At 49.8% G+C, this 27,192-nt stretch overlaps 2 protein-coding genes and 1 long non-coding RNA gene across 3 annotated transcripts in view; all 3 read right to left on the bottom strand.

Moving 5' to 3' along the window:
• The window catches only part of LOC125429908 (G-protein coupled receptor 22-like), a 73,820-nt gene extending 66,664 nt beyond the window's left edge, over window positions 1–7,156 (bottom strand). Inside the window, 1 exon segment of the mRNA XM_048491493.1 lies at window positions 7,021–7,156. The gene's annotated coding sequence lies outside the window, so the exon portion shown is untranslated.
• Window positions 7,157–10,566: 3,410 nt separating this feature from the next.
• LOC125429448 lies at window positions 10,567–16,208 on the bottom strand. The gene is made up of 3 exons (XR_007243988.1): window positions 15,534–16,208; window positions 14,188–14,191; window positions 10,567–10,578 (listed from the first exon to the last, which is right to left on the bottom strand). It is a non-coding gene; the product is annotated as an uncharacterized LOC125429448 (long non-coding RNA).
• Window positions 16,209–16,364: 156 nt separating this feature from the next.
• LOC125429447 (sodium- and chloride-dependent creatine transporter 1-like) lies at window positions 16,365–26,088 on the bottom strand. The gene is made up of 7 exons (XM_048490576.1): window positions 25,957–26,088; window positions 25,592–25,704; window positions 23,107–23,244; window positions 21,255–21,357; window positions 20,923–21,023; window positions 18,670–18,840; window positions 16,365–16,830 (listed from the first exon to the last, which is right to left on the bottom strand). Exons 1-7 carry the CDS (start codon window positions 26,000–26,002, stop codon window positions 16,687–16,689), a joined length of 816 nt encoding a protein of 271 aa, XP_048346533.1. The 5' UTR covers window positions 26,003–26,088; the 3' UTR covers window positions 16,365–16,686.
• Window positions 26,089–27,192: the final 1,104 nt, after the last annotated feature.

Here is a 27,192-nt window from a genome sequence, read left to right as displayed (position 1 = left end):
ATCTGCCTGGGCACTGAGGTCAGCTGGGCGGGGGGGCACACCCGGAAGGCCTTTTCTGCAGTGGCACTGAAACACTCTACCCCTCCGCCAGAGGTCTGCCAGGTACCAACTCTGCAGAAGTTCAGGAGTCTCACTAAGACCACCCTCTGAACTCAGGCATATGGCTGACCCCTGCTGGGTGTTGCCTGCACTCCCCCCACATACTCTCTTTTTGGGTTGGGGGGGGGCGGGTTGTATCAGCTCTCTCCAGGTTTTAGCCCCAGCCTCAAAGCTGCCACAAACCCTGGAATTTGTTGGGGTTGGTGTGTGGGTATGTATTTTTAGACAGCACATCAGTTGAGTTTTTAGGGTGGTTTTATAAAATTATACTTTTGTACGGTGTTTTTATTGTTGTTCCCCACCAAGGGGCTCTGGTAAAGGACAGGAAATAAATGTAAGGAAATAAAAATATTATTTTTTAAAAGTTCAGTTTGTCCTAGAAGTAGAGCAAGGTAGTGCTGAGAGACAGGGTTGCCAACAAGCCTGGAGAAATGTGGCTACACACAAAAAAACTTCCTTTATTGGCATACCATCAAAATGAAGAAAAATATGTACTACAAACTCCACAAAGTGTCACCTGGGACAGAAGTTAAATGGGAAACAGTACTGATGGAGAAAGTAGAAAATAATGATATATTATTATATATTTTTGGAGAGCCAGCATTGTGTAGTGATTAAGATCAGGTGAACGCTAATCTGGAGAACCAGGTTTGATTCTCCACTCCTCCACATGAGCAGCGGAGTCTTATCTAGTGAACCAGATTTGTTTCCCCATTCCTACATTCCTGCTGGGTGACCTTCGGCTAGTCACAGTTCACTCTGAACTCTCTCAGCCCCACCTACCTCACAAAGTGTCTCCTATTGGGAAAGGAATTTGTAAGCCCCTGTAAGTCTCCTTACAGGAGAGAAAGGGGGGGGGGGTTAACTCTTCTTTTTCTCCATATTAAGAAAACTTCATTTCAACTTTAAAAAATTTTGCTAAAAATTTTGCAACCACCATTTCAGGGACATGACAGTTCAATAAATAATAAATTGCAAGGTCCCTATTAACAAATCCTTTAGACAGGTACAAAGATAACACAAGTTCTGTACAATGTCCCTCCTGAAAATGGCAGTCTAAAACTATATGCTGGACTGAATCAGGTGCTGTGGTGGGTTTTCCGGGCTGTGTGGCCGTGGTCTGGTGGATCTTGTTCCTAACGTTTTACTTGCATCTGTGACTGACATCTTCAGAGGTGTATCACAGAAGGAAGTCTGTTACACACTTCCCCCTGTGATACACCTCTGAAGATGCCAGCCACAGATGCAGGCGAAACGTTAGGAACAAGATCCACCAGACCATGGCCACACAGCCCGGAAAACCCACCACAACCAGTTGAATCCGGCCGTGAAAGCCTTCAACAATACACTGAATCAGGTGTGTTTGCTCCACACGGGAAGTGCCTCTCCTGAAAAGGGACACAATGGTATGATTCTCCCTAACACACTTGAGGGGAATGTGCTCATCCCAGCCAATATAAAGTACCTACATTAGGTGCAGGAATGAAGATTATAAAAATAATGAGCCATCACCCCAAACTACATTGGAAGCAGAGCAAATATATGGTTGAGAGGGGAAAAGTTTATGCCACTTATAGACCAATCTCTGTTTAGTGACACGAAAGTTATATGATTCATTAGAATAAAGGAAAGAATCTGATTCTAACCCAATTTGGTTAAGTTTTATCATGATTACAGAGGACCACATTGCATTATAAGAGTCACTTTTTAAATGGGATATTAGACTTCCTGGCTCAGCTCTAAAATGAATTTTAAGCTAGTACGGTACTTGAATTTATAATCCAGGCTTTGGTCTCCAATAGGTGTTGTCCCAATTCAGCACATTCAGAAAAATAAGAGGCGCAGAATACTTGAATCCCCTCTGTGATATTATTAAATATATTATATTATTAAATGCCTCAATCCATATGGGAATGCCATATAGAATTTGTGGTAATTTTTTTAGTATTAAAGGTTCCAACAGCAGTAGGTACATATGGGTTGCCTCTGAGAAAATCAAATTGATTCATTTGGGCTGAAGAGCATCTGGTCAGATTTATCACCCAGCTTCGGGCTTTATGTGATGCTATTCACCAAGTGGTCTGACCTGGACAGACAAGGCTATCCCATTCTCATCAGATCTCAGAAGTTAAACAGTTCCAGCCCTAGTTAGTATTGAAAGCAGTGACATAGGTATATTTATGGGTGGGGGCATGCCCAGCTGGGGGGGGGGCAGGGGTGTGACCACACCTCTCCAAGCCCCACCCCCAGAGCTTCTAAAAGCAGCTCTCCGAGGCCAGGAACGGCAGACTCCCCTGCCCCCCCCAGCTGGGCTCCCAGCCAGCAGTCCCTTCTGCCCTCCCCTCCGGGCAGAGGCGTAGCTGGGGAAAATAGAGCCCAGTTAAAATCTGAGTTTTGCGCCCCTCCCCCCATGTGAGGCTGCTGTGATGCTGCAATACACCTCCAAACAGCATCATTTTCAATGGTATTTAAACTAGGGAGCCCAGATTCTCCTTTTAAATCCACCTTAAAGGGAGAATCTGGGGTCCCCAGTTAAAACAACATTGAAAGTGATGATGTTTTGGGGTGGATTATCCCCCACCCTGAAACAGCATCACTTTCAATGTTTAAACTGGGGACCTCATTCTCCCTTTAAATCCATGCCGAAGGGGGTGGATTTAAAAGGAGAATCTGGGGAAATTTGGGGGGTGCCTGCTGTCAGGGGTGCAATTGTTAAGCTAGCAGCACCAAAATTTCAGGGCATCTTTAGGAGACTCTCCTGATGATACCACACAGGTTTGGTGAAGTTTGGTTCAGGGGGTCCAAAGTTATGAACCCTCAAAGGTGTAGCCCCCATCTTCTATTAGCTCCCATTGGAAACAATGGGACCCCCTGAACCAAACCTCATCAAACCTGGGTGGTATCATCAGGAGAGTCTCCCAACAAATCCCTGAAATTTTGGTGCTGCTAGCCTAAAAACTGTGCCGCCTGCAGGCCAAAAACCGGGAAAAAAACATTTTAAAAATACAAAAAAACCACAAACGGGGGGGCAGAGCTTTGGACATGTAATGGAGGGGGTTGGACCCGAGGAAAAAAACCCCTTACCTAGATTGGAAGGGTGACTACTAAAGAATAGCAGGATCACCACACAGTCAAGAAATGGCAAGTGAATGTCTCTTGCCTTGAAAACCCCTTGAGGAGTTGCTGTAAGTCAGCTATGACTTGAAGGCAAAAATTGAGGAAAAAATCGCAAGAAGATATTTACCTCAATGGTAGGAAAGGTTTCTGTTGTCCAGTTCCAAGACAGGCGGGGTGTAGTGGTTAAGAGCTGATGGAGAACCGGGTTTGATTTCCCATTCCTCCACATGAGCAGATAAGTTTTCTATGATGAACCAGATTAGTTTCCCCACTCCTACATTCCTGCTGGGTGACCTTGGGTTAGTCACAGTTCTCTGAGCTCTTTCAGCCCCACCTACCTCACTAGGTGTCTACTGTAGGGAAAGGAAGGGAAAGGAGTTTACATAAATCCAAACTCTTCTTCTTTTTGCACATTAAGACTCCATAAAAAAGAGGAAAATGTAATACAGAAAGAGGCCAGAGAGCATCTTTTTTGGGACCCTGTGATTTTTTCAACATCTATGCCTATGATGGAAAACATCCCCAACATTGCTACACTGAGGATTAGGGTTCAAGATGGCAGCTGCTTTGGAAACCCTAATACACTACTTTTAAAGAGACTTTCCCCATGTGTCCACTAACTGAAGAGAAAAGGAAGCAGGGGGAATAAAAATCAATATTTTAAAAATATTTTAAAATCAGATTTTTCTGATTCAAATCAGATTTTTTATTTAAATTGGATTTTTAAAAATAAAATGTTTTTAAGAGGTGAATTCTTATCTAAAGAGTTTTCTGTTTAAGATACATTATAGTCTGAAGGTTATTCGTCATGAAATAAGGATTAGTTTTTAATCACGTATCATGAGGCTATATATTAATGCAATGTTTAAAATTTTTGATAAATGAATTCTATTAATCCACTCACAATGTCGTACTCTTCCAGAGGTTTCTGTAAGATTATTTGGGGCAATTTTTCAGTCTAGAAGATATTATCACAGATGTTTGGTTTTGCAGTTCTCAAAACTGCATTAGTGCAGAGATAACATACTTCTTTACAGCAAAAAATGTTATAAAATAAACATACAGAGCTGATAAAAATACCTTAATCATTGTTTCTTTGCAAATCTATATACACAAAATCAACCCCATATCTCTCAGTGCTAAGATTCAAGAAGTTCAATGAATAGATAGAAGATTGTTTGGAGTGAACCACACCTGCAGAAGGAGCTAAGTATGAGGAGAGAGGGGCAAGGAGTAAAAATTAAAGTGAAACCTTTTGAGCAGAATACTCCACAAGCTTTGGGATCTTTGTGTGCATAGAGTGAGGTTTATCATATAATTTTCTCCCTGGAGGAGAAACTCTCTAATGGCTACAGGTCGTAAAAGAGACACCGTCTGCCAATATTTTACTGAAGTTCCTCTATCTATGGGCAACGCAGGCAAGCATGCAAAATGCAAACGTTGCAACAAAGAAATGCAAGGTCTGATGGTCTGAATGAAATTTGAGACAGTTCACATTGCAATAATTTCGTAATTATTTATATATTTCTATTAGTATAACTAAATCAGTAGTTTTTGTTATAACTGTAAAACTAATCTGAAACGTTATTTTTCTAAAAATGAAACCCTGATCTGGTTGTAAACATTAAGATTATGCCACCAAGAATACGTCTTCGTGTAGAAAACTGTAATTTAAAACCAGTCTTACTGATTAGCGATTTAAATCATGATCTAAATTGAGATTTAAAAACAAATTCCCCCTGAAAGAAAAAGCTAAGAAACTCCTCAAAACCCCCAAACTGCCCATTCCCAACAATCCCATGGAGGGGAGGGAGTCCTCTGACAACTGCCAAACTGGAGTTTAGAACAGGTGCAGACAGAAGCCTCACTGATCCTCGTCTTAGGCCCCTTCCGCACACGCAAAATAATGTGTTTTCAAACCACTTTCAGAACTGTCTGCAAGTAGATTTTGCCATTCCGCACAGCTTCAAAGGGCACTGAAAACAGTTTGAAAGCGCATTATTCTGCATGTGCGGAATGAGCCTTAGAAAACGTAAAGCCTCTGAGACGTAGCTTGGAAAATGTGAAGGATTAGTTACCCATAGGGATGCGGGGGTGGGGGATGAGAACACCTTATTACTCAGCCACACTCACCGCCCAGTGGCAGACCTAATGCCATCAGGGCAGAGACCAGATGACTTTCCAACTCTCTAGCCTTATTTTAGAAGTCTTAAAGGGACGTTTTGCTATTTGACTGCTGGTCTGCTTTTCATCCTCATCATCAAAATTTATGTCAATACAAAGTGTTCCAGATAGAACAAATCAATATAAAGCTTGCTTTCCGCTATCTCCACCCTACAATAGAAACCTTATGGGGAAAATATCCTTTGAAAAGAGCTAGGCTGAGGTTTGAGACTTTAAAAAGCAGTAGCTTTTCACAAACTTATATGGACATCTGCTTCTAAAGTCTTCTGAGATACAAACTAGCCCTCCGCATGCCCATGGGCCAGTAACTCCCTGCCCCTGTGCTGTTGCTGGGAGGGGACAGTGGAGACAGTGTATTTCCTCCTCTGCAACTCCCCTCCCCCCCGGAAAAGTTTATTCCCTTGTATTTTAGGCTGAATGGAAGCAGCATTCAACCCATCAATGGGCACAACCAAGACTGCATAGGCACAGCAGTTAATCTGCTAGTTTGTGGGAGGGATTTTCCATCTCCTCTGGGGGAGTATATTGGGAAAAATCGCATTTTTCTGCACACCTGGAAGTTCCAGCTGGTATGCAACAGATTTTATCTTTCTCATGCCTGACCCTGTTCTTCTGCTTCCATTAGTCACACGGGGACCACGACTTTGCTGTTGGAAAATTTGCTGGGATGTGGCGCCTACCAGCTACAGCAGAAGGGACAATTTGGAAATCTCATCTTACCCACACCCAGGTCTTCCATTCCAGGGTTCTTTAAACACTCAGGGAATCTCACCTGTCTAACTCACCATCCCATCCCTTGAACTGATGCTTAGCTGTTCTCAACACTCCAGCCGTACTGGAAGCATTTTCCGTCCTCATCAGGATGGAGGGAGCTTTTCCCCTTATTAGCAGTTTATAAAGCCATCTTCTCCTGTATAGAGTCCCCGCCCTTGCCTGTGGATGTTCCCATTCAGTGTGGGTATTTTGATCCGCGCCTGCGGCCAGGCAGTTAACTAGCAAAGGCCCCAAGTTGCAGCAGAAGAAAAAGTGCGTGCCTCATTTCTATCTTAGGTTTCCTTCTTTTCTCAGGCAGTCTTTGAACTTGCCCCCAGACACAGCGTAAGAGTTTTTGCACCTCCTAGGAGGGACATAGTTAGGGTGCCAGGAGGGGGGGGGGGGGGGAGAAGGGGAAGGCAGATTTTGCTGGGGTTTTCCCAGCCGATTATGCTGGGTTCTCCCAGATTGGCTGGGGTCTGCCTTTCTCAAATGACCCAAGATCTCCAGGGTCTTAATCCAAGCCTGTTAGAGAAATTACTCTTTTTTCCCTATTTCTCCCTGTCAAATAAATGGAAGGACTCTGAAGGAAGGACTCTTTGTAACTCACCCCCTTCTATATAAAAACAAAAAACACGAGCAATCCTGACTGGCTATCCACGCAGGGTTTGCAGAAGATCTGACACTTACCTGGTCCCTCTTACAACGGACCCAGGCGTCCAACTCCGCCAAATGCCACCCACCTCCAAGCAGCCTGGTCCAAACTTTAAACCCCCTCCCTTCTCCCCTCCCCCCCAGCCAAACTACCCCGCAGTCCAGAGACCCCCTCCTCTGCCAAGTATCTCCCCAGTCCCGCCTGCTTCCCACCTGCCCAGCCGCTCTCCCTCAGCCTGCGCCGCCGCAGGTCGCTTCCCAAGGTCAGCCCGGGCTGCTTCCCTGCCCCGGAACGCCGCCGGCGACTCCCTCTGGCCCTCTCGCTCGGCGGGCCCCTCCACCCTCCGGAGCAGGCCGGGCTCAAGCGAAGGGGGCTGGGAGCTTGGAGTCCAGCCAGAGGCGCAGAAGCGGGAGGGGGGCCAGATCCCTGGGCGGAGGAAGGACGAGGGCGAAGTTGAGCCCCGGCGTCCAGTCGCAGTTCAGACCAAGGCGGCAGCGCTCCGGGGCATGTGAAGACCGCCTCACTCCCCCCCCCCAAGAAGGGGGGCAAGTCTTGCAAGTGAGCTGGAGCCCTGGCTCCGAGGAGCCCCAGAAAGACCTGAAGACTGTTTATGCCCGGGAATAAATGACGCTGGTCTTCAAGGTGCCACTGGACTCCGACCCCACAAAGTCCCCTCCGCTTGCGCACTGGCCCTGCGTCTGAAGCCTCCACCCACCTCTCCCATCGGGGGGCAGAGGCTGGGTCCGTCCTGGCTGTCCCGCGCAGAGCCCCCGGGATGCCGTCACCGTCGCAGCCCTGGCCTGGCATCTGCTGCCAGCGCCTGTCCCTAAAGCCGGGAGCGGGGGGCGCCCGGGGAAGCACTCACCTGGGGCCGACGGCTGGCGTCTCAGCAGCGGCCAAGGACGCGCAAGCCCGGCTGCGGCATCTCCGTGGGGCCGCCCGGAGACCCCTGCTCGCCATCCACCTCCCGGCCGCCTCGCCTCTTCGTCCTCCTCCTTTAGCTTGGCGGGCTCCTCTCCCTCCTGGCCCAGCCTGTGCAACCAGCGTCGGGCTCGTGGCCGCGCCGCGCGCCGCTGCCTGCTCGCCTGCACATCTGGAACCTGCGCGCGCGGACCCAAGAAGGGGCCCCCCTCCGCGCGGCGCAGCTGGAAGGACCCGGGCACGCCGCTGCGGAGACCCCTCGCGCCTCTCCGGGCTGGATGGCGCGCAGCTGGTGGGAGGGGCTTGGCACGTGCTCGGGAGCCCTGGCCTCTATGCGGGTCGCTCTGCACGTGGGGGGTGGGGTGGGGGTGACATGTGGGAGTGGGACCCCCGAGCTGGCAGACCCAGTTTCGTGTGCGCGCTCTGACAAGGGACAGTCAGGGGGGAACAGGGGACAATGGTGTGCGCCGCCCTGAGCTCCCTGGGAAAAGGGCGGGTTAGAGACGCAAATCACTACATAAATCGATAAGGGACCCGGGCCAATTGATTCTCCGGCTCTGCCTGCAGGGGTCGCTCGTGCTTATGCGCCGGTTTTGTGGCGCGCGCGTCGCCTGGCAAGGGGATTGCAGTCTGGCTGCAAAGACCAGAAGCTGCAGTCGGTGGTGTGCAAATATATCCCCGCTCCCCGCACAGGGAACAGGGAGCTCTCTGGCGTCAACTGGGTGCAACTGCCCGATTCAAGAAAGGCTCCATCTCGGCCAATGCCCATTGAGGGCTGGGGGGGTCGAAAATGCCGACTGGGACTGGGAGAGCATGCACTAGCTGCTGCTCTGCAGAAGCTACGGAGGGAACTATACTACGATTGCAATTTGGGAGTAAGCGCTGCTGCAAGTTCTTAGGACCGGACTGTACCATCAACTGCAAATGCTCTGCCGGCGCGTGTTAATTTTTTTGAAAAAGGTTTTTCGATAATGTAATAAATGCAATGCAGCATTTATTATTGTGTAATAGGTGTTTAAATGGAAACACTCATTTCTATGGTACAGGGTTTAAAACGAAACCATCTTTACTGGTGGTTACGTGCATTGCAAGCTGGTTAAAAGCATTCAAGAACTGGGGATTCGGGGAAAGGGGGGGAGGGCTTCAGCGGGAGAGCAGCCGTTCAAAACACAGAGAGGACCAAGTTTTCAGATTAATCGAATCGCTACCACAGTAAGGCACCCTTCCCCGTCCCTTTGTCTGTTTGGTTTTGAATTATCAGTTTTGAAAATTGATAAAGGGTGGGTGCTGATGAGCTCAAAATGAGCCTTTTAAGATGCCTATATGGTTGGTCCTAGTGAAACAGTTATGCTGCTGCTATTCCCATATTCCTGATGATGGAGAACTGAAAGGCCACACCGTTGAGCTAAGTCTGCCAGAAGGACAGTCTGACCTAGTTAAGATCTGTGTGCCCCTTCTTTCAGAAGTGAAGCTGATGACAAGCAGAGACAGGGCCTTTTTAGTGATTGCACTTCACCCATTTCCCCTTGAGACTCTGCTGGCATATACTGTACTGTAGGACTGGCAACTCCAGGCTGGGAAATACCTGGTGATTTGGGGGCGGAGCTTAAGGAGGGCAAGGTTTGGGGAGGGACTTCAATAGAGTCCGCCTCCCAAAGAGGCCATTTTCTCCAGATGAACTGATCACAGTTGCCTGGAGATCAGTTGTAATCGCGGGAGATCTCCAGCTACCACCTGGAGGTTGGCAACCCTACCATACTGTCATTTGGGCACCATGACAAAAAATTTGTTTTTATTAGATTTGCCAGCTCTGGGTTGGAAAATTCCTGGAAATGTGGGGGGTGAAGCATGGAGAGGGGAGTGGGGTGCAATGCCATAGACCTCACCTGGAATATTGTGTACAGTTCTGGGCACCACATTTCAAGAAGGATATTGACAAGGTGAAACGGGTCCAGAGGAGGAAAGCCAAAAAGGTAAAAGGTCTGGAATCCATGCCCTATGAGGAGAGACTCAGGGAACTGTGTATTTTTAGTTTGGTGAAGAGAACGTTGACATGATAGCCATATTTAGATATTTGAAGGGATGGCATGTTGGTGAGGGAGCAAGCTTGTTTTCGGCTGCTCCAGAGACTAGGAGTGATGGGTTCAAGGTGAAGGAAAAGAAATTCCACCTAAACATCAGGAAAAAACTTCCTAACAGTAAGGGCTATTCTTACTGTAAGTGTGGTAGAGCCTCCTTCTTTGGAGGTTTTTAAACACAGCTGGATGACATGTGTCAAGAGTGCTTTGATTGTGTTTTCCTGCATTGCAGGGGTTTGCACTTGATGGCCCTTGGGGTCTCTATGATTCTCACCCTCCAAGGCAGTCATTTTCTTCAAAGGTTGTGATCTCTGTAACCTGGAGACCATAAATCTCCAGCCAGCTGGAGATTGCCATCCCTACTTTTTATCCCCACTTTAAGGGGTTTACTCTTTTCCAGTTATTTTATGGTGTCCTTCCAGTCTGAAGTCTGTTTCTGTGGATTTTTTAGGATGTTCGGTGATTGTTCTACTCTGGTTTTGTATTGTTTTATGCAGACTTGTTTTGTTTTTATTTATTTATTGTATGGTTATAACTTGTGTCCAATAAGGTGTCCAATAAGGACTGGAGGGGTGGCTTATAGGTTGAATGAATGAATGAATGAATGAATGAATGAATGAATGAATGAATGAATGAAGGGTCATTCGCCACATATATAACATTCCATTGGGTAACACTAGTGGGCCTCCGGAGCCCTGAGTGTAGAAAGCATCTCTCTGTGTTAAGTTCTATAAAGGGATCCAGTGTGATTTAGTGGTTATGAATGGTGGACTCAGATCTGGAGAACCGTGTTCACTTCCCCATTCCTTCACATAAAGCCTGTTGGGTGACCAGTTGCAGTTCTCTCAGAACTCTCTGAGCCCACATGAAGACAGGCAATGGCAAACCACTTCCAAACTTCTGTTGCTTGAAAATCCTATGGGTTCACCATAAGTCAGCTGTGACTTGATGGTGTGCACACACGCAAAGTGGTGCAAAGTTGCAGCCAACTTATAGCAACCCAGCATGGTTTTCAAGGCAACAGATGTTCAGAGGTGGTTTGCCATTATTTTCTTCTGATATGCTTAGGTGGTCTTCCATTCAAATACTGACCAGGTCCTGCTTAGCTTCTGAGATCTGACCATAAACAGTGGCGTAGGAGGTTAAGAGCTCGTGTATCTAATCTGGAGGAACCGGGTTTGATTCCCAGCTCTGCCGCCTGAGCTGTGGAGGCTTATCTGGGGAATTCAGATTAGCCTGTGCACTCCCACACACGCCAGCTGGGTGACCTTGGGCTAGTCACAGCTTCTGGGAGCTCTCTCAGCCCCACCTACCTCACAGGGTGTTTGTTGTGAGGGGGGAAGGGCAAGGAGATTGTCAGCCCCTTTGAGTCTCCTGCAGGAGAGAAAGGGGGGATATAAATCCAAACTCTTCTTCTTCTTCATATCAGGCTAGCCTGGGGCTATCCAGGTCAGGACAGTGGTTTTTACAAACCATACAATCTCTCCATTTGCAGTAGCTCTGTAAGGAGGTTGAGAAGGACTCCTTGTAGATTCCTTCTGGTGCAGAAAGAACATTCATGGAAAAGTGGCCTTTCAGCATGCATCTATGGCCACTCGCTAGGCAGTGTCATGCCCATCCGTTATACCATTGTGTGCAAATTCCGATGACATTTGATATATTCCAAGGTCCAGGATGATCCCATGGCAAGTGGGCCTTGAACCTTCAGTTGGCCCATCTCACTGAGGAGGTGATGGAGGGCAGGAATCTGTTTGGAGTAGCAGAGAAGGATTCTGGAGCTGAGGAACAAGGCCCGGTAGGAAGATGTCGGGTTGGCCCTTCTGTCAGGTCCCCACAAAAGATGGTGCTTGAGGTGAAGCACTCCCAAAAGGTCCAGGGCTGAGACCTCCCCCTTTGGTGTGGTTATGGGATGGCAGTGGGGGAGGGCAGAGACCATGACTACAAATTATTCTACCCTCCCTTCCTATGAAGCAAAAGAATCCTGAAGATGGTGGGATGCAGGCACAGACGCTGAAGGGGTTTTGTGGGGTTTCTCTGGCTTCCTCTCTGCCCCGAAATGGCCTGTGGCGGCAGCAGCAGCAGCCCCTTCAAGCGTCTCCTCACAAACTGCGAGGAAGACCTCAGAGCAAGGTGCTGGGTGCGTTTATGCTTATCGCTCAGCAGATGGCGCCACTGCATTATGTAAGACGGCTCTGGAGCAACGGCTGGGTTTGCTGGGTGGGCCACGAAAGGGTCCGAGCAGGACAGCGCAGGGGGCTGATCAGTGGCCCGGGCTGGTCTGGGCTTAATCTGTCCCGGGAATCTGGTCCTGCCTCTACGGAGAGAGGTTCTCTTGCAGCTGCGTGGAAGCCAGCCGCTCATGGCAGAAAGAAGCAGCTGTGGGAGGTTTTGCAGTATCGCTCCCCCTGCCCGATGGGATTTTGCTCCTCCGAGGGTAATGAGGGGTGGGGGTGGGGGGGTAGAACGGGGACAGAACGGGGGGTAGAACGGGGACCGGTGTTTTAAAGCAGGCCGGGCGGGTGCCAGGGACTGTCCCATTTATCCATCGCGTTAGTGCTGGACAGAAGAGGACGGCGGGGGGTGGTCTTCTACAAGGCAGCCCCCCCCCAATTGTTGATGCCCCCCCCCCAGAAATGTGGCTCTCGAGCAAGAGCTGTCCGGCAGGACGGGCTGAGGAATGAGCAGAGCGCCACCTGGTGGCGGAAGGCAGGTCTCCACGGGGAAGACTGCGCATAGCGCCGCTGGCCTGTGCCGTGGAGGAGCTCTTCTGCCTGCAGAAATCCCGTCGGGGAGGGGTGGAAAGACTCCTTTCTCAAATAGGTCATCGCAGCACCCTGACTCATATACTCCGTCTTACACCTCCGTTCCTCTCTCTTCCAACGCGACGGCTATAAAAATACAGCCCCCCCCCCCCCCCCCAGCGATCAGTGTTTGGCAGGCTTCCTTTGCTCAGTCTCAGCGCTCGCCCCAGGCAAAGGACCAAAGTTGGCAACTCAGGACTCGGGAGCCACTTTCTGCCTCTATGATGCTGCAACTCTTGAAACAGCAATTGCAAAAAAAAAAATGGACGTCGTTTGGCCATGTTAAGAGTGCATACTCGAGATTAATAATCATGGATTAGTTCCCTGACTTTGGAAGCTAAACAGGGTCATCCCTGGTGAGTCTAGGATGGGCAGAAGATTTTGGATTTATACTTCACCTTTCTCTCTTGTGAGGAGACTCAGGACTGTGTACAATCACCTCCCTCTTTCCACAACCTTGTGAGGTAGGTGGGGCTGAACCAAAGGTGACTACCCCAAGGTCACCCAGCAGGAATGTAGGAGTGGGGAAACAAATCCTGTTCTCCAGATTGGAGTCCGCTGCTCATGTGGAGGGGTGGGGAAGTAAACACAATTCCCCAGACAGGAGTCCGCTGCTGTTAACCACGACACCACGCTGGTTCTCAGAAAACCAAGGACGACCAGGATGCCATGCAGTGGCAAACCACTTCTGAATGTCCACCACCTTGCAAACCCTACAAGGTTGCCGTTGCGACATGGGGGCAAAAGGAAAGAGCAATCCTGCGTTTGCATTCCTGCTTGGTAAATATGGGGATTCTTGAAGGAAAGGTAGAGTATATTAGATTGCAGTGAGCTCATCGGTGGGCTAAGCCGAGCATGCCATTGTGCTTAGTCTAAACTGGAAGGTTACTTCCCTTCTCTGGATCGTGAATTGGCAAAGCTTGTGAGAGCCACATTCTGACACCTAAGGGTAAGGCTGTCCATCATCTGCTTTTCAGAGGGTCCTCAGCAGGGCTATGAGTGTCTCAGTGTGATGGAGGAGAAGGCAGTTTCCCTGGAATCTTCTTTTAAATTGATCGGAATCAAGTTCCTTCCCAAATGAATACAGTAGTCTTAAGAACAGTGGTGGGGTTTGTGAGATCTGCAAGGTTTCTTGTGGTATACTTTTGAAGCACATTCAATGAATGAGAGTTAGAATAATATCCTTTCCATTTTTAAGGTACCACACAGTTCATTGGGGGGGGGGGGCATTGATCACACCTTTTCGAATGCCAGAGACACCACCTGGCCCAGTGTCTCCCATCGTTGCAGTCTGGTGACCCACAGGTCTGAATTTATTCAGTATGATTGTCAACTTTTAAAGAAAGAATGCACAAACCAATAAAACTGCAAAAAGCCCGGGACCCACTTTAGAAGGCTTTGCAAAGGCAACCCCCTTTGGGATCAGAACCCACAGATGGGAAACACTGACCTAGCCAATGAGCTGTTTGGCTTGCTTGAGCCCTTGGAACATAAGTAAGGGAGATTACCCAACCAATGAGCTTCTCAGCCCCCTTTGTTCACCAGACGGCTTTTGTCTTTCTACAACATGTATGCTAACAGAGCTGCTGCCCCTGGAATTTTGACGAGATTACCCAGTTTGCCCTCTGTTGCTGGGCTAACCCTTAGCCAGGTGTTTCTCACCTGCGGTCCCACAAAGTCTTCCCTTCTGCCTGGATGGAGAAAGTCCTTTCCCACCCCACTCAGTAGAGTTCCTCCACCCCCCACCCCCACTGACTGAATTAGCCCTACGGCAAGCAACGATGCTTTTCCCTGCCAGCCTCCCTTACACTTGCCTGGGATGACCCGAAGGTGCATACCACTCAACCTCTGCCCTTGTGTTTTTCACTCAGCGCTTGGCTGACCTTTGGGCCCAGGCCTCTGACAGTACGAATGACACAAGTCACCCAGCAAACCCCAAAAAGACTTCCGTTAGAAGCAATTCGTCATAGCTGCGTATGTCTACTTCTCTTTAATTCTAGCAATCAGAATCAGCAGGTATTGAATATTATGTTTTATGCAATCCAGCAATGGGCTCCCTACGTGAGCAAGCGGGGCCAGAGAGAAGAGAGAGACAAGAGACCCATTAAAGTTAAGAAGAGGTAGCATTCCAGCCAAAATATTGACTATCCCTTCTCCCTAAGTAGATGCGTATGCACCACCATAGGATCTCCGCTGACTCATCTGTCAAACAGATGGTTAGTGTGTGTTCCCCCCCCCCCCCTTTGACAAAGATGCCATTCACACAGTCAGAATCGCTCCTGTATTTACTGTCGGATGGTTGGATCTGTACCATATTGAGTAGAGACTGCGGGGAAAAAAAGGGAGCTGAGAAGTAGGTCAGTTAGAAGCAGTGAGTGGTAGCAATTACAGCCTGTAAAGGAGCCGGGGAAGAGCTGGGCTCAGCCCAATTTGGCACAAACATTCATATATTACAAATACATACATTGAGCAGCATGGTTGAAAGCGACAGTATGTGTGTGTATAGGAGGGGATGTGAACACACTAGGCTAAGATGTAGGGGTCTCGCAGAGCTCCTCCTCCTTTTAACCCCTGTATTCCCAGGAGGAATTCAACAAGCAGAGTTTTCTTGATCACAGCCAGAACCCGAACGAGAAATGGCTAAATCTGTTGGATTTCTATCTTTCATGCAGTTGTCAACAGCTCAGAAGCCCTGATGGGAAGGGAGAAGGCCACAGAAGGCAAGCAGCGTGTTCAGGAAAGGAAAAGCCTCCCATTCCTCATCTGACTGCCACCCCAGTCCTATTTCCCAGCCCCTGCCAGTATTTTGACAGGGCCCACAAGAATATCACAGATCATCCATTTGGGAAGACTCCCTTCTCCAGTGAGAGGCTGAGTCAGGAATTGACACGCCCTCGATTCTGGCTCTCGAGAAAAGAGCCCCACAAAGGGTCAAGTGAAATGAAGGGTGGAAGAGAATGGGATCAAGAGAAAGGAAGGGTGGGAAAGAATGACTGGGCCATTTAATGTGACAGAAACGAGAAACGTTGCATCTGCAAGCAGCGACTGACAGAACCTGGAAAATCGCCACCTCGTGGAGAAAGCGGAGGACACAAAAGTCATGATTATAGCTACAATTCTGACTGCAGGGGTCGTGATTTTGGGAGCCGTGAATAAGAGATGAAGCAGAATGTGCCACTCAGTGCTAGCAAGGGAGTGGGGTTTGTCTTTTCTGTCTAGGAAGCGAAACCTGAATGCAACCAGCAATTGTTACGTGTATCGGGCCCACACAGAAGACCGTTAACAAGTAACCCCAAAGTGCTTTCCACACAGGGTTAAAAGCCCCATGCAAAGACCAGTGTACAGTGATTGGGGTGGGGGGGGTGGGGGGGGGAACCTACCGGAGCATTTGCATTTGCCGTACAGATCTAAGTTAGATGTACTAAAGAATTCTGGCAAACCTGGGATGGATTTGTCTGGCCTGGGATGGGTTGCCTAGCCTGGTGGTTGTGAGGGAGCAAATGCTCTTGCATAATACTTGAAAGCTAATACTGATGGGCAGTGGGATAAAGTGACCACCTGTCCTTCCACGGAGGGTAGAGACCAGGTCTTCTTCTAGAACAGGGGTAGGGAACCTGCGGCTCTCCAGATGTTCAGGAACTACAATTCCCATCAGCCCCTACCAGCATGGCCAATTGGCCATGCTGGTAGGGGCTGATGGGAATTGTAGTTCCTGAACATCTGGAGAGCCGCAGGTTCCCTACCCCTGTTCTAGAAGAAGGGTGTGTTTGGGGTTATGGGGTTGCCCGCTGCTGCCATTAGCACCTCCATGTTACACGCTGGACTTTCCCAGATCTGGTTCAGAGTCTTTCAGCCACGTGAACCTCACGCAAGATGGCTTTCCTGAAGCGCGCAGGGTATGGATCACAACCAAAAGGGTGGGCAGCGCAGTTCGTGTGGGCGGGGGTGTTTTTGGTCTCTTGCATTCTGATTCAGTAAAAGATTGAACTCTCTGTGCTAATTTCACGCTACACTCCCCCCCCCCGCCCCCCCAATTGATCTTGGTATCACGTGCTACCGCTACAAGGAAGAGAAGCCCTTAGATCACAGTCTCAAAAAGCGTTGCCTTCTCCATGGGGGCTGCAGCGAGGCCGTCCGGGGGCAGGAGTTTTGCCTCAGCTTCAGGTGTCATGTACTCCAGGTGGTGGTGGCCCCAGACAGGTGTGGTCAGCACCTGCCAGCGCTGAGGGAGAAACAAATCGCAGGATCAATTAGCAACTCGAGGTGCAGCCTCAGTATGTTTGGGTGGTTTCTTTTGCCTTGGCTAGGCTCTTGAAGCAGCTTACATTAAATATCAATATAATAAAAACTGAACTCCCCCCCCCCCCACCGCAAATCCAAACTCACTAAACTTTTTAGAACCCGATGCCAAAAGATAAAGCCACTTTAGTGACTCCTGCAGAGACCCAAATCCCTTACTACAAAAGAAGTCTCCTCAAGTTTAGTGCAGAATGGGAGAGAATCAAACCAGCCAGGATTCCAAAAAGGAAATGCACAACAGAAAACATCCCCCAACATCTATATACCAAAATTTCCTTGCTGCTAAGAGATACCACATTGAAGGGTATTCCACATAGGGTTTGTTGGTGGTGGTTTTGATTTCATACTGTTCCCTGATTTCCACATGCATTTTTGGGCCTTTAATTTTAACTTCCACACATCCCTCCCCAGTTTTTTTTTCTGGCTCTTGATACCAATTTTCATGTTGTGATTTCCTGGAAGCCTGGATTTTCCATCAGCTTTTTCCTCGTGTGTAATATTTCTGATCGTTTTCTTTGTCCCGCCCCCTTCCAGCCTCCTTTTCAATCATTGGACTGTTGTCATCATTAAACCACTCCCTCTTCCCCACCCCAGATGAGCGATTTCAATTTTTAAAAAACAGCCCTAAAACAGCAGTTTGCAATTTGCAGGGTGGAATGTTGCAATGATACTTGAAGCAGGTTCTCTTAATTCCTAGCTTTCATTTTTTAAGAAAAATGAGAAACCTGCCCAAACTGATTCTCCAATGCTTGTGGATTGACTCCCAAGAAAATCAGGAGTATCTTAAGCCTGTGGAAAAAGATCGGAATCTATTCGAAAAGCCTGGGAGCAGATTGCAGGCACTGCAGAAGAGTAAGACCATCAGTCCTTTTGGTTAGCAAAGAGGAAGTGTGGCACAATCGCATAAGCATAAGCATTTTATTGTCATTGTGCACGCACAACGAAATTTACAGCAGCATTCCTTGATGCACACAATTTCAGACTCATACCCCATCCTCACTTTCCCCTTCCTCCAGCCATCCCTACACAGCCCCAAATACATCAACACGAAGCCGCGGAGTTTAGCATTGCCACAGCTCTAGAGTAGAAGCTGTCTCTAAGCATCTTTGTCCTAGTTTTGATAGACCTATATCGTCTGCCGGATGGTAACAGTTCAAAAAGAGAGTGTGCTGGATGAGACGGGTCTCTCAGAATATTTTGGGCTTTTTTTAGGCTTCAGGAATTATAGAGTTCTTCCAAGGAGGGGAGAGGGCAGCCGATAATCCTCTGTGCAGTAGTGATCACCCTTTGGAGCGCCTTCCTATCTGCCACTGTGCAACTGGAGAACCATACACAGATGCAGTAGGTTAAGACACTCTCTATAGCACAGCACATTCTATAGCAGGGGTAGGGAACCTGCGGCTCTCCAGATGTTCAGGAACTACAATTCCCACCAGCCCCTACCAGCATGGCCAATTGGCCATGTTGACAGAGGCTGATGGGAATTGTAGTTCCTGAACATCTGGAGAGCCGCAGTTCCCTACCCCTGCTCTATAGCAACTGAAGAACCCACTTCCCATTCTGGTGGCTGGATATTGTGCCCTCTGGATACTAGGCTATCCCAGTGGCTTTTTTCCCCAGGGACAAAGACACTCAGCACAACCCAGGTAGCTTCATGACAAACTATGCTGGCAGCTGCATTCCCGGGTGGACATTTGGCCAGCCCTGCTGGTGGCCAGGTTGGACACAGGGTGCCTGGGGGAGAGGAGAGACTGGCACTCACCTGTTGCAAGGAGCCCTCACTTCGCAGAAGCTTGTATGCGACGGTGCAGGGAATGCAGAGCATGGAGGCGAGGGCCAGAGCCCAGCCAATAGCCTCTCCCCACCAGGGGTAGACATATGTCTTGTTGTAAGTCAACGGCTGGTAGTTCACCACGTGGAACAAGAAAATTCCCTGGGGAGAGAGGGGTGTGAGAGAGGCTTTTAGGATTGGGAGGCCCAGCAGAGACAGGCAAACCCAAGTCCAGGTTCAGAGTTCTTGTTCGCAAAACCCTTCAAGGTTCATTTGAGCAGTGGTCTTATCAAGTTCAGCACTGCCTACTCTGATTGGCAGCCACTCTCTAGCATCTCCGGGTCTTTTTACTCAAGATGCCAGGGACTGAACCTGCAAACTTGCGTGCAAAGCAGGTACTCGACCACCAAGCCACGGTTTCTCCCAAATGCTTTATCACACTACTATTAAGAACAGATTCCTAGCAGAACTATGGAGCCGGAGATGACCTGCGCTTCTATCTAGGAGCAGCAGTGGCGTAGGAGGTTAAGAGCTCGTGTATCTAATCTGGAGTAACCGGGTTTGATTCCCAGCTCTGCCGCCTGAGCTGTGGAGGCTTATCAGGGGAATTCAGATTAGCCTGTACACTCCCACACATGCCAGCTGGGTGACCTTGGGCTAGTCCCAGTTCTTCGGAGTTCTCTCAGCCCCACCCACCTCACAGGGTGTTTGCTGTGAGGGGGGAAGGGCAAGGAGATTGTCAGCCCCTTTGAGTCTCCTGCATCCAAAACTCTTCTTCTTCTTCTATCTGGGGAACAAGGTGTGCAAACTCAGTGTGAAAATGGATGCCATCTTTTAAAAAGCATGTTTGTATCTTGCCCTCCCCCATGGAGAAAGAGCCCCATGGAACAGAGTGGCAAGCTGCAGGACTGCGGTCAAGGCTCTGCTCATGACCTGAGTTTGATCCTGGCAGAAGTCAGTTTCACATAGCTGGCTCGAGGTCATCATGATGTGACATCACCCCATGGGTCTATACTGACCTGGTTCTTCCACGGAGAACTTCCTGCACCTTCTACCTGGACCTCAAGTCGGTAAACAGTGGGTTGTTCCCATTAAATACTTCCAATAACTCTGGGAAGCAGGGTGGATCTCTCTCTCTCTCTCTCTCTCTCTCTCTCTCTCTCTCTCTCTCTCTCTCTCTCTCTCTGTGTGCGTGCGTGCTATATGTGTTGTCAAAAACATGCCAGAAGAACTGCATTCTCCTGGCCTGTGACACAGTCAGTGCCGCTAAAGGAGCTCACAGTTTCTTACGGGCTTTGACCTTTAAAATCTCCCATGCTAGCTCGATGCCAGCTGGTGCCACCAGGGCAAACATTTTAGGGGGAAGCAGATGGGATCTGGGCAGGGCTTAAACTGCAGGGCGTCTGGCATCCTCGCACTTGCTAGGGAATGGGACAGGAGAAGGGAGGCAGTGGCCAATCTGGCTTTGCATGCGTGTCGTGTTATTCAAATGCATGCAAATCCTTAAGTGGCACCGCACAGGAATGGGGCTAAGCACAAAAAGAGTACAGGTTCAACTCCCATACAGTCAAAAGAAGTTTAAAGCAGCTCATGGGGTTACCAGAAAGCCGGGGGGGGGGGAGGTTCCACAGAGGAGCAGTTTTCATCTCATTTCCACTGCCAAATGCAAAGGTGTGGTCAGCAGCAATGGAAATTCCACGCTGCACAACTCCTCTTTTTGTCCCCTGGTCCCACTGTTGCCCACCCACCCCCAGCCCGCCTCCAGCATGTTCTTTATCATTTTTTCCCAATAATAGTGTGAGTACAACTATACATTAGTACTGATATATATATTTTAAAAGGCAAAAAGCTGATTGGTACCGTGTTTCCCCGAAAATAAGACAGTGTCTTATATTAATTTTTGCTCCCAAAGATGCGCTATGTCTTATTTTCAGGGGATGTCTTATTTTTCTGTGTTCTGTTCGTCGGGCATGCTTCCAAACAAAAACTTTGCTATGCCTTACTTTCGGGGGATGCCTTATATTTCGCACTTCAGCAAAACCTCTACTACGTCTTATTTTCAGGGGATGTCTTATATTCGGGGAAACAGGGTAGTTGTAAGGAAAAGGGGAGCCATGGATGGGGGGGGACGTGGCGATGAGCACCCCTCCCACCACGCTTTACCGGAATCTCCATGTGGAAGCCGCCTAGATGAACCCATATTTGGGAAGGACTTTCAGATTTCACTTTGCTCCGGTGACTCACCACACACACAGCCGGCGTAATGAGCGACCAACACCACTTCATGTAGGGCAGAGGCCGGTAGCCGATCATGCGGGCAATGTCATCCATAAAACGGTCAGCTCCTGCAGGGAAGAATCTGTCAAAATCTGCCATCGGGCACGGCGTCTCCGCACCCACCCCATGTGGCTTGAAAAGCACACAGAAGGGCAGGGCGCCCAGCCTCAGTACCCAGATTCCCCACAGTCTCAGGGGACCAATTAGATTCAGGAAGAAGACGGAGCAGGCAGGGACGTACCTCATACCTTTCAATTTTGTTTTTGTTCCCCAGTTCCCCATTGTCCATTGCCTCTTACCGTAGACCCAAGCGATCACCACGCACTCCCAGAAGGCCTGCCACAGAAGTGTGATGCCGCTGGCTGAATAATAGTCAAAGAGCTGAAAGACGTACATGCCCCCCTAGGGTCACACATGACAAATGAAGAAAAACACAATTAGCAGCCACTCCTACGCGCAAAGGACGTTTCATTTTTAACTACAGAAAGCCCTTTCTATTTGACAGGTTGGTTGGCAGGGCCTACAGGTTGGCAGGGCCTACAGAGGAAGGCGTGTGGGAAGTCCCAGGGAGCTGAGGGGCATTACTGAAAGGGCACAAAATGACAGGGAGTGCTCTGACTTGGGTGGCTTAGCCTGGCCCGATCTTGTCAGGATAGGCCCTGGTTCGTACTTGGATGGGAGACCACCAAGGAAGTCCAGGGTTGCTGTGCAGAGGCAGGCAACGGCTAACCGCCTCTGTTGATCTCTTGCCTCAGAAACTCACGTGTGACCTTTCCAGCACCAATACAGAGAGGGCGGGCTCATCCACCACCTCATCATAGAATCCCCGTTTCCCTCTTGTTTGTGACAGCTTGCCCAAAGGGGGAAATGGCAGAAATGTGGGAAAGGGAAAGCATTCAGAGGAAGGGGGCAAACCTCCTTTTTATCCTATCACCCCGACTGTTGTAAAATCAAGGCTGTGCAGCCTTATCCTGAATGCTGGGAACTGGCTTTGATATCAACAGCCAGTATGCATACATGACATTATCATCACCTTTCCATAGGAGCTCGGCTGTCCTGGGAGATGCATGCTGAGGAATGGGAAGAATCCTAACCTATAACGGGTGTCTCGGTCCTTGGTCCCATCACACTCCTTAGGATCAACCAGAGAACCTCTCGTCATCACTCAAAGAGGGGTAGTTGTGTTGGTCTGTGGCAGCCAAAACAACACAGTACCTTGCAGCTTCTTAAAGGTTTAACGGGTTTATTGCGGAAGAAAGCTTTTTTTTCCCCCAGAGATGTGCATGAAGCCTCAGTCATCTGCAGGTAAAGCCAATTAGAATCTAACCTCATCCGAGGCCACCCCGCCAAGTTCATGCTCAGCCCCCGTCCAGAAGATTCCCTTTCCCCGGAGGTCCGCCACAATCCAAGCCTGAGCATCTCTCACAGATCACAGTAAGCCTCTTCAGCTTGTTTAGAAAACAAGTTAGCAAATAGTTATTTTAACTATGGCCCCTTCCGCACACGCAGAATAATGCGTTTTCAAACCACTTTCACAACTATTTGCAAGTGGATTTTGCCATTCCGCACAGCTTCAAAGAGCACTGAAAGCAGTTTGAAAGTGCATTATTCTGCATGTGCGGAAGGAGCCTATGTTTGACGTGGCTTTTGAAGAAGTAGAAGAATTTTGGATTTATGCCTCACCTTTCTCTCCTGTAAGGAGACGCAAGGTGGCTAACAAGCTCCTTTCCCTTCCTCTCCCCACACTTTGTGAGGCAGGCGGGGATGAGAGAGTTCTGAGAGAACTGTGACTAGCCAAAGGTCACCCAGCAGCGATGTAGGAGTGCAGAAACACATCTGGTTCACCAGATGAGCCTCTGCCACTCAGGTGGAGGAGTGGGGAATCAAACCCGGTTCTCCAGATTAGAATCCACCTGCTCTTAACCACTGGCTCTTGACAACCAGTGGCTGAAATTATCAGGACACAACCTGGAGCAGGAGTGTCAAGTGTGCCTTGAATTTGTTCCTGGGGGGATTCGCCACCCGCCCCCCCACTGCAAGAATGGAGTTGCTTTATTCTGCATATCTGCTCCCCCACCCCCCCGCCAAAAGTTCACTGATCCCGTGCCAGTTTTATGGAGACCCTGCGGTTTCTCCCCACTTCAGCCTCACCTGGGTCACCATGGAGAGATCGATGATACAGCAAACGAGGCAGCAGATCGCAGCGGTTACTTCTCTGCGCCAGGAGCCGGCGGCTGGCTGCGGAAACAGGTCCAGGATCCCCGTGATGAAACCCTCCACGCCCACAAACTGCATGGGAGAGAAAGAGGGGGAAAGGGGATTTTCCACCAAGCGCTGCGTTACGGAACTGAAACGTCTTTTTAAAAGATGAAGGACGTGCCTGCGCTCATGCCGGCTGGCTTGGCAGCTCCCGGCCTCGATCTGGATGCCTCTGAGCCTTTGAGCCAAGCAAGGCAGCCACGTTGCTCAGGTGTGCCAAGGCTGGTGGTGCTAATTGAGTACATGCTCCCTTGCTTTTGGCTTCCAACGTACAGCCTTCAGCTGCCATAAGTGAAGCAGGTTTAGGGTGTGTGTGGGGGGGGTGGGGGGAGGAGGGAGGAGGGACAACGCAATCGTGAAAAGAGGACCCTCTGCACATGCTCATCCATGGTCATCAGCCCCAGCAAACACACAACTTTGGTGTGCATTTCGGCCAACCTCACATTAGTCTCTCTGGAGTTCCTCATGGGCTTGCCCTGCTGGTCCAGCATTGTCTTCCCTTTTATATTACGTCATTTGTATGCACACTTCCGAGCCCTGGTACCTGCCCTGGGTGGCAATTTGCCCTATGGGCAACGAGGATGATTGAGGGATTGGAGCACCTTCCTTATGAGGAGAGGCTGCAGCATTTGGGATTCTTTAGTTTGGAGAGGAGACGTCTGAGGGGGGATATGATCGAAGTCTATAAAATTATGCACGGGGTAGAAAATGTTGGCAGAGAGACATTTTTCTCTCTTTCTCACAATACTAGAACCAGGGGGCATCCATTGAAAATGCTGGGGGGAAGAATTAGGACTAATAAAAGGAAACACTTCTTCACGCAACGTGTGATTGGTGTTTGGAATATGCTGCCACAGGAGGTGGTGATGGCCACTAACCTGGATAGCTTTAAAAGGGGCTTGGACAGATTTATGGAGGAGAAGTCGAGTTATGGCTACCAATCTTGATCCTCTTTGATCTGAGATTGCAAATGCCTTAGCAGACCAGGTGCTCGGGAGCAGCAGCAGCAGCAGGCCATTGGTTTCACATCCTGCACGTGAGCTCCCAAAGGCACCTGGTGGGCCACTGCGAGTAGCAGAGAGCTGGACTAGATGGACTCTGGTCTGATCCAGCAGGCTAGTTCTTATGTTCTTATGGTTGCCTTTGTTTCTAACCTGCTGCCTGGCCTTGGAAAAGCAGGTTTATCTGTAGACGATAGCAACCGTCAGCACGAGAAAAGGGTCACTTGCTGAGCTGCACGGATAAAGCAGCTGTTATCCACAACAGTGTAGACAGAACAATCCTCCTGGTCAGATAGCAATGACATGAACCTATATGCAGCTGATTTATACTGTTTCAGACCCTTGGTTCTATCACAGTCAGTTTTGCCTGGTAGGTAACCCCACGTGAGCCTAGGGCAGTGGTGGCGAACCTCCCTCTCCCTCTCTGTGGGCATGCATGCAGAGTTCGTCATGTAGGGGGAGTGGAAAATCACCCCCCCACACACACACACACACGCACATCTAGGCTGGCCTTGTGTAAACCCTCCTAGGGTCGTGATCAGTGGTGGGATCCAAAAATTTTAGTAACAGGTTCCCATGGTGGTGGGATTCAAACTGTGGCGTAGAGCCAATGGGGCTGGGTGGGGCACGACAGGAGTGTGGCCGGGCATTCCTGGGGTGGGGAATTCCTGGGCGGGGCTGTGGCAAGGACACAGCCACTGCGCCGGTCCTTGGGTGGGAAACGAATGCACGCAGGCGCAGGCTGCTACGCACGCCAGTGCACCTCCTGCTAGACTGCTTCAAGTTCTGTGCGCTACTGCTGAGAGGAGGGGCGTAACTAAGGCAAAAATCACGTGGCAAAATCACCAATTAGTAACCCCCTCTCGGCACACACAAATAATTAGTAACCTACTCTCGGGAACCTGTGAGAACCTGCTGGATCCCACCTCTGGTCGTGATTCACCCATTTGAAGCATTGTACGGTTGCTTCACCAAGCTCACTCCCAAGTAACGAGCACCTTGGAGCAAATTGTTTTTTCTAAACTAAAACCTCAGTGTTCAGGTTAAATTGCCATTTTGACACTTTGCGACAAATAAGTGGCTTTTGGGTTGCAATTTGGGCGCTCGGAAAGGTTCACCATCACTGGCCTAGGGAGCGCCGTCTGGGGCTCCAACACCCCCTACACCCCCCCAGCTACACCACTATTGCCTGCTCAGATGGACAGTGGCTCACAGGCCTTTCACATCACCTGCTTCCTGATTCTTTTTAATTGGAAATGCCGGGGATTGAACATGGGACCTTCTGCACGCCGACCACAAGTTTGGCCACCGAGTCACAGCCCCTCCCTGCACTATCCCCCTTTCCCTCCTTCACCGGTTCCCCGTTAAGCGGCTACCTGGCTGTCCAGCCCCAGAACAAGAAGCATGAAGAAGAACAGCGTAGCCCAGAGTGGAGAGAGTGGCATCAGAGTCACAGCTTTGGGATAGGCAATGAAGGCCAGGCCCGGACCTGAAAGAGAGAAGGTGGCTGAACAGGAGCTGCGGCGGCAGAGAATTCTTTGGACAGGATCAAAAGGAGCCAACTAGGTGTTTCCTATCAGACCCTGACCCGCCTGAGCCCTGTTCTGACAGGTAGCGGATCTCCAGGGTGCAGGCAAAAGGTCTTTCCCAGCCCAGCTGTTTTGTTTTCACCCGTGCAAAATGCCTCCAGCAGCCCGCCGGCACAGGGGAGGGGGAAGCCACTGACATGGCTGGCACTCACCTGACTCCGCCACCTGGGAGACGTCCACCCCCTGCTCCGATGCCATGAAGCCCAGTACAGAAAACACCACGAAGCCAGCAAAGAAGCTGGTCAAACTGTTGATGACCGCCAAGATGTAGGCATCCCTGTAGGGGGTGTGCAGGTTAATAGGCAAAAGCCCACCAGCACCAGTGGACAGCCGAGGTCCTCGGCTTCTCCCCTGCCCCTCCCCACAGCAGAAGCTACGATGCTTTTTTGGATCTGGAAGTCCTTCCCCCCCAGTCCCAACTTCCTGGGTGTTGGATGTGGTGAAGGAAACACATGTTCAAATGCACTCTTGTGTCCCATATTCTGGGCTGAACCTTGGTGTGAAAACAGGTTCGGAGACTCAAAATTTCAGCTATCTGCCACTGAAGGGGAAGGCTTCAGGATGGGAAAGAAGATTTCTTCTTCTGTGGACAGGGTGATGAGTTCAGGGGTTACAGAAGCAGCTGGATGTCACAGCATTCAGGCCGAAGCAGCGGCTTCTTGACCTTTTAGCTAGAAGGAGCTTTTCCTCCTGCAGTCAGTAGCGTATCTGCCTATGGACAAGGGGTACCCCTTGTCCCCGGGCGCCACTCTTCTGGTCACATGGGTGTGTGTGCAAAATCAGCCCCCCCATGTGACCAGGAAGTCCTGCTGTCTCGTCATTTTCGCGTGCCTCGACCCCATCCGAGGCACGCAAAAACGATGAGACAGCAGGACTTCCTGCTGCCTCCAAGTCCCACCCCTTCCTGCTCCCCAAGCCCCACCCCCCAGCCTCAGTGCTTATAAAAGAAGGTCTCCAAGGCCGGGACTGCAGTCTCTTCTGGCCTGCCCGGAAGGGAGGTCAGAAGAGACTGCAGAGCACTACACCCGGCCTGAGGTATTCCAGCCGGCAGGGAGTTGTGGGAGAGTGGGCACCCCTAGACCTTGTCCATGTCCATGGTGACATGGGTGGGGTTGAGGGCAGTGGGGGGCAGTGCCGGGGTGGGGGGGCAGAGCCTGGGGGTGGGGCGGGGGGCAGAGTCTGGGGAGCGTCTTGGAGACAATTTGTCTCCAGGCGCCATTTACCCCAGGTAAGCCTCTGCCTGCAGTCCAGCATTTCTGTGCTACTATCTCACCACTGCCCCTTGCTGGGCCAGAGGGGCATCTTAAGGCCCTCACGTACACTCTGTCAGAGACTTACAGAACAGGACGAGGCATTTCTGTTTCTTCCTATGCTAACTCTGCACACAA

The sequence above is a fragment of the Sphaerodactylus townsendi genome, linkage group LG03 (genome assembly GCF_021028975.2).
Source record: "Sphaerodactylus townsendi isolate TG3544 linkage group LG03, MPM_Stown_v2.3, whole genome shotgun sequence".
In the NCBI taxonomy this organism is placed as follows: Eukaryota; Metazoa; Chordata; class Lepidosauria; order Squamata; family Sphaerodactylidae; genus Sphaerodactylus; species Sphaerodactylus townsendi.
The sequence above is the reverse complement of the archived record's forward strand: the minus strand, read 5'-3'. Positions and strand labels throughout refer to the sequence as shown.

Bases quoted from the DNA above. Each gene is read 5' to 3' on its own strand.
- LOC125429447 (XM_048490576.1), bottom strand. From the start codon at position 26,002: ATGGCATCGGAGCAGGGGGTGGACGTCTCCCAGGTGGCGGAGTCAG. The intron at 21,358-23,106 runs GTGAGGCTGAAG...GTGTGACCCTAG, and splicing joins ATCTCTCCATGGTGACCCAG to GGGGGCATGTACGTCTTTCA. The intron at 16,831-18,669 runs GTGAGTGCCAGT...TTTCTCCCTCAG, and splicing joins GTGAGGGCTCCTTGCAACAG to CGCTGGCAGGTGCTGACCAC.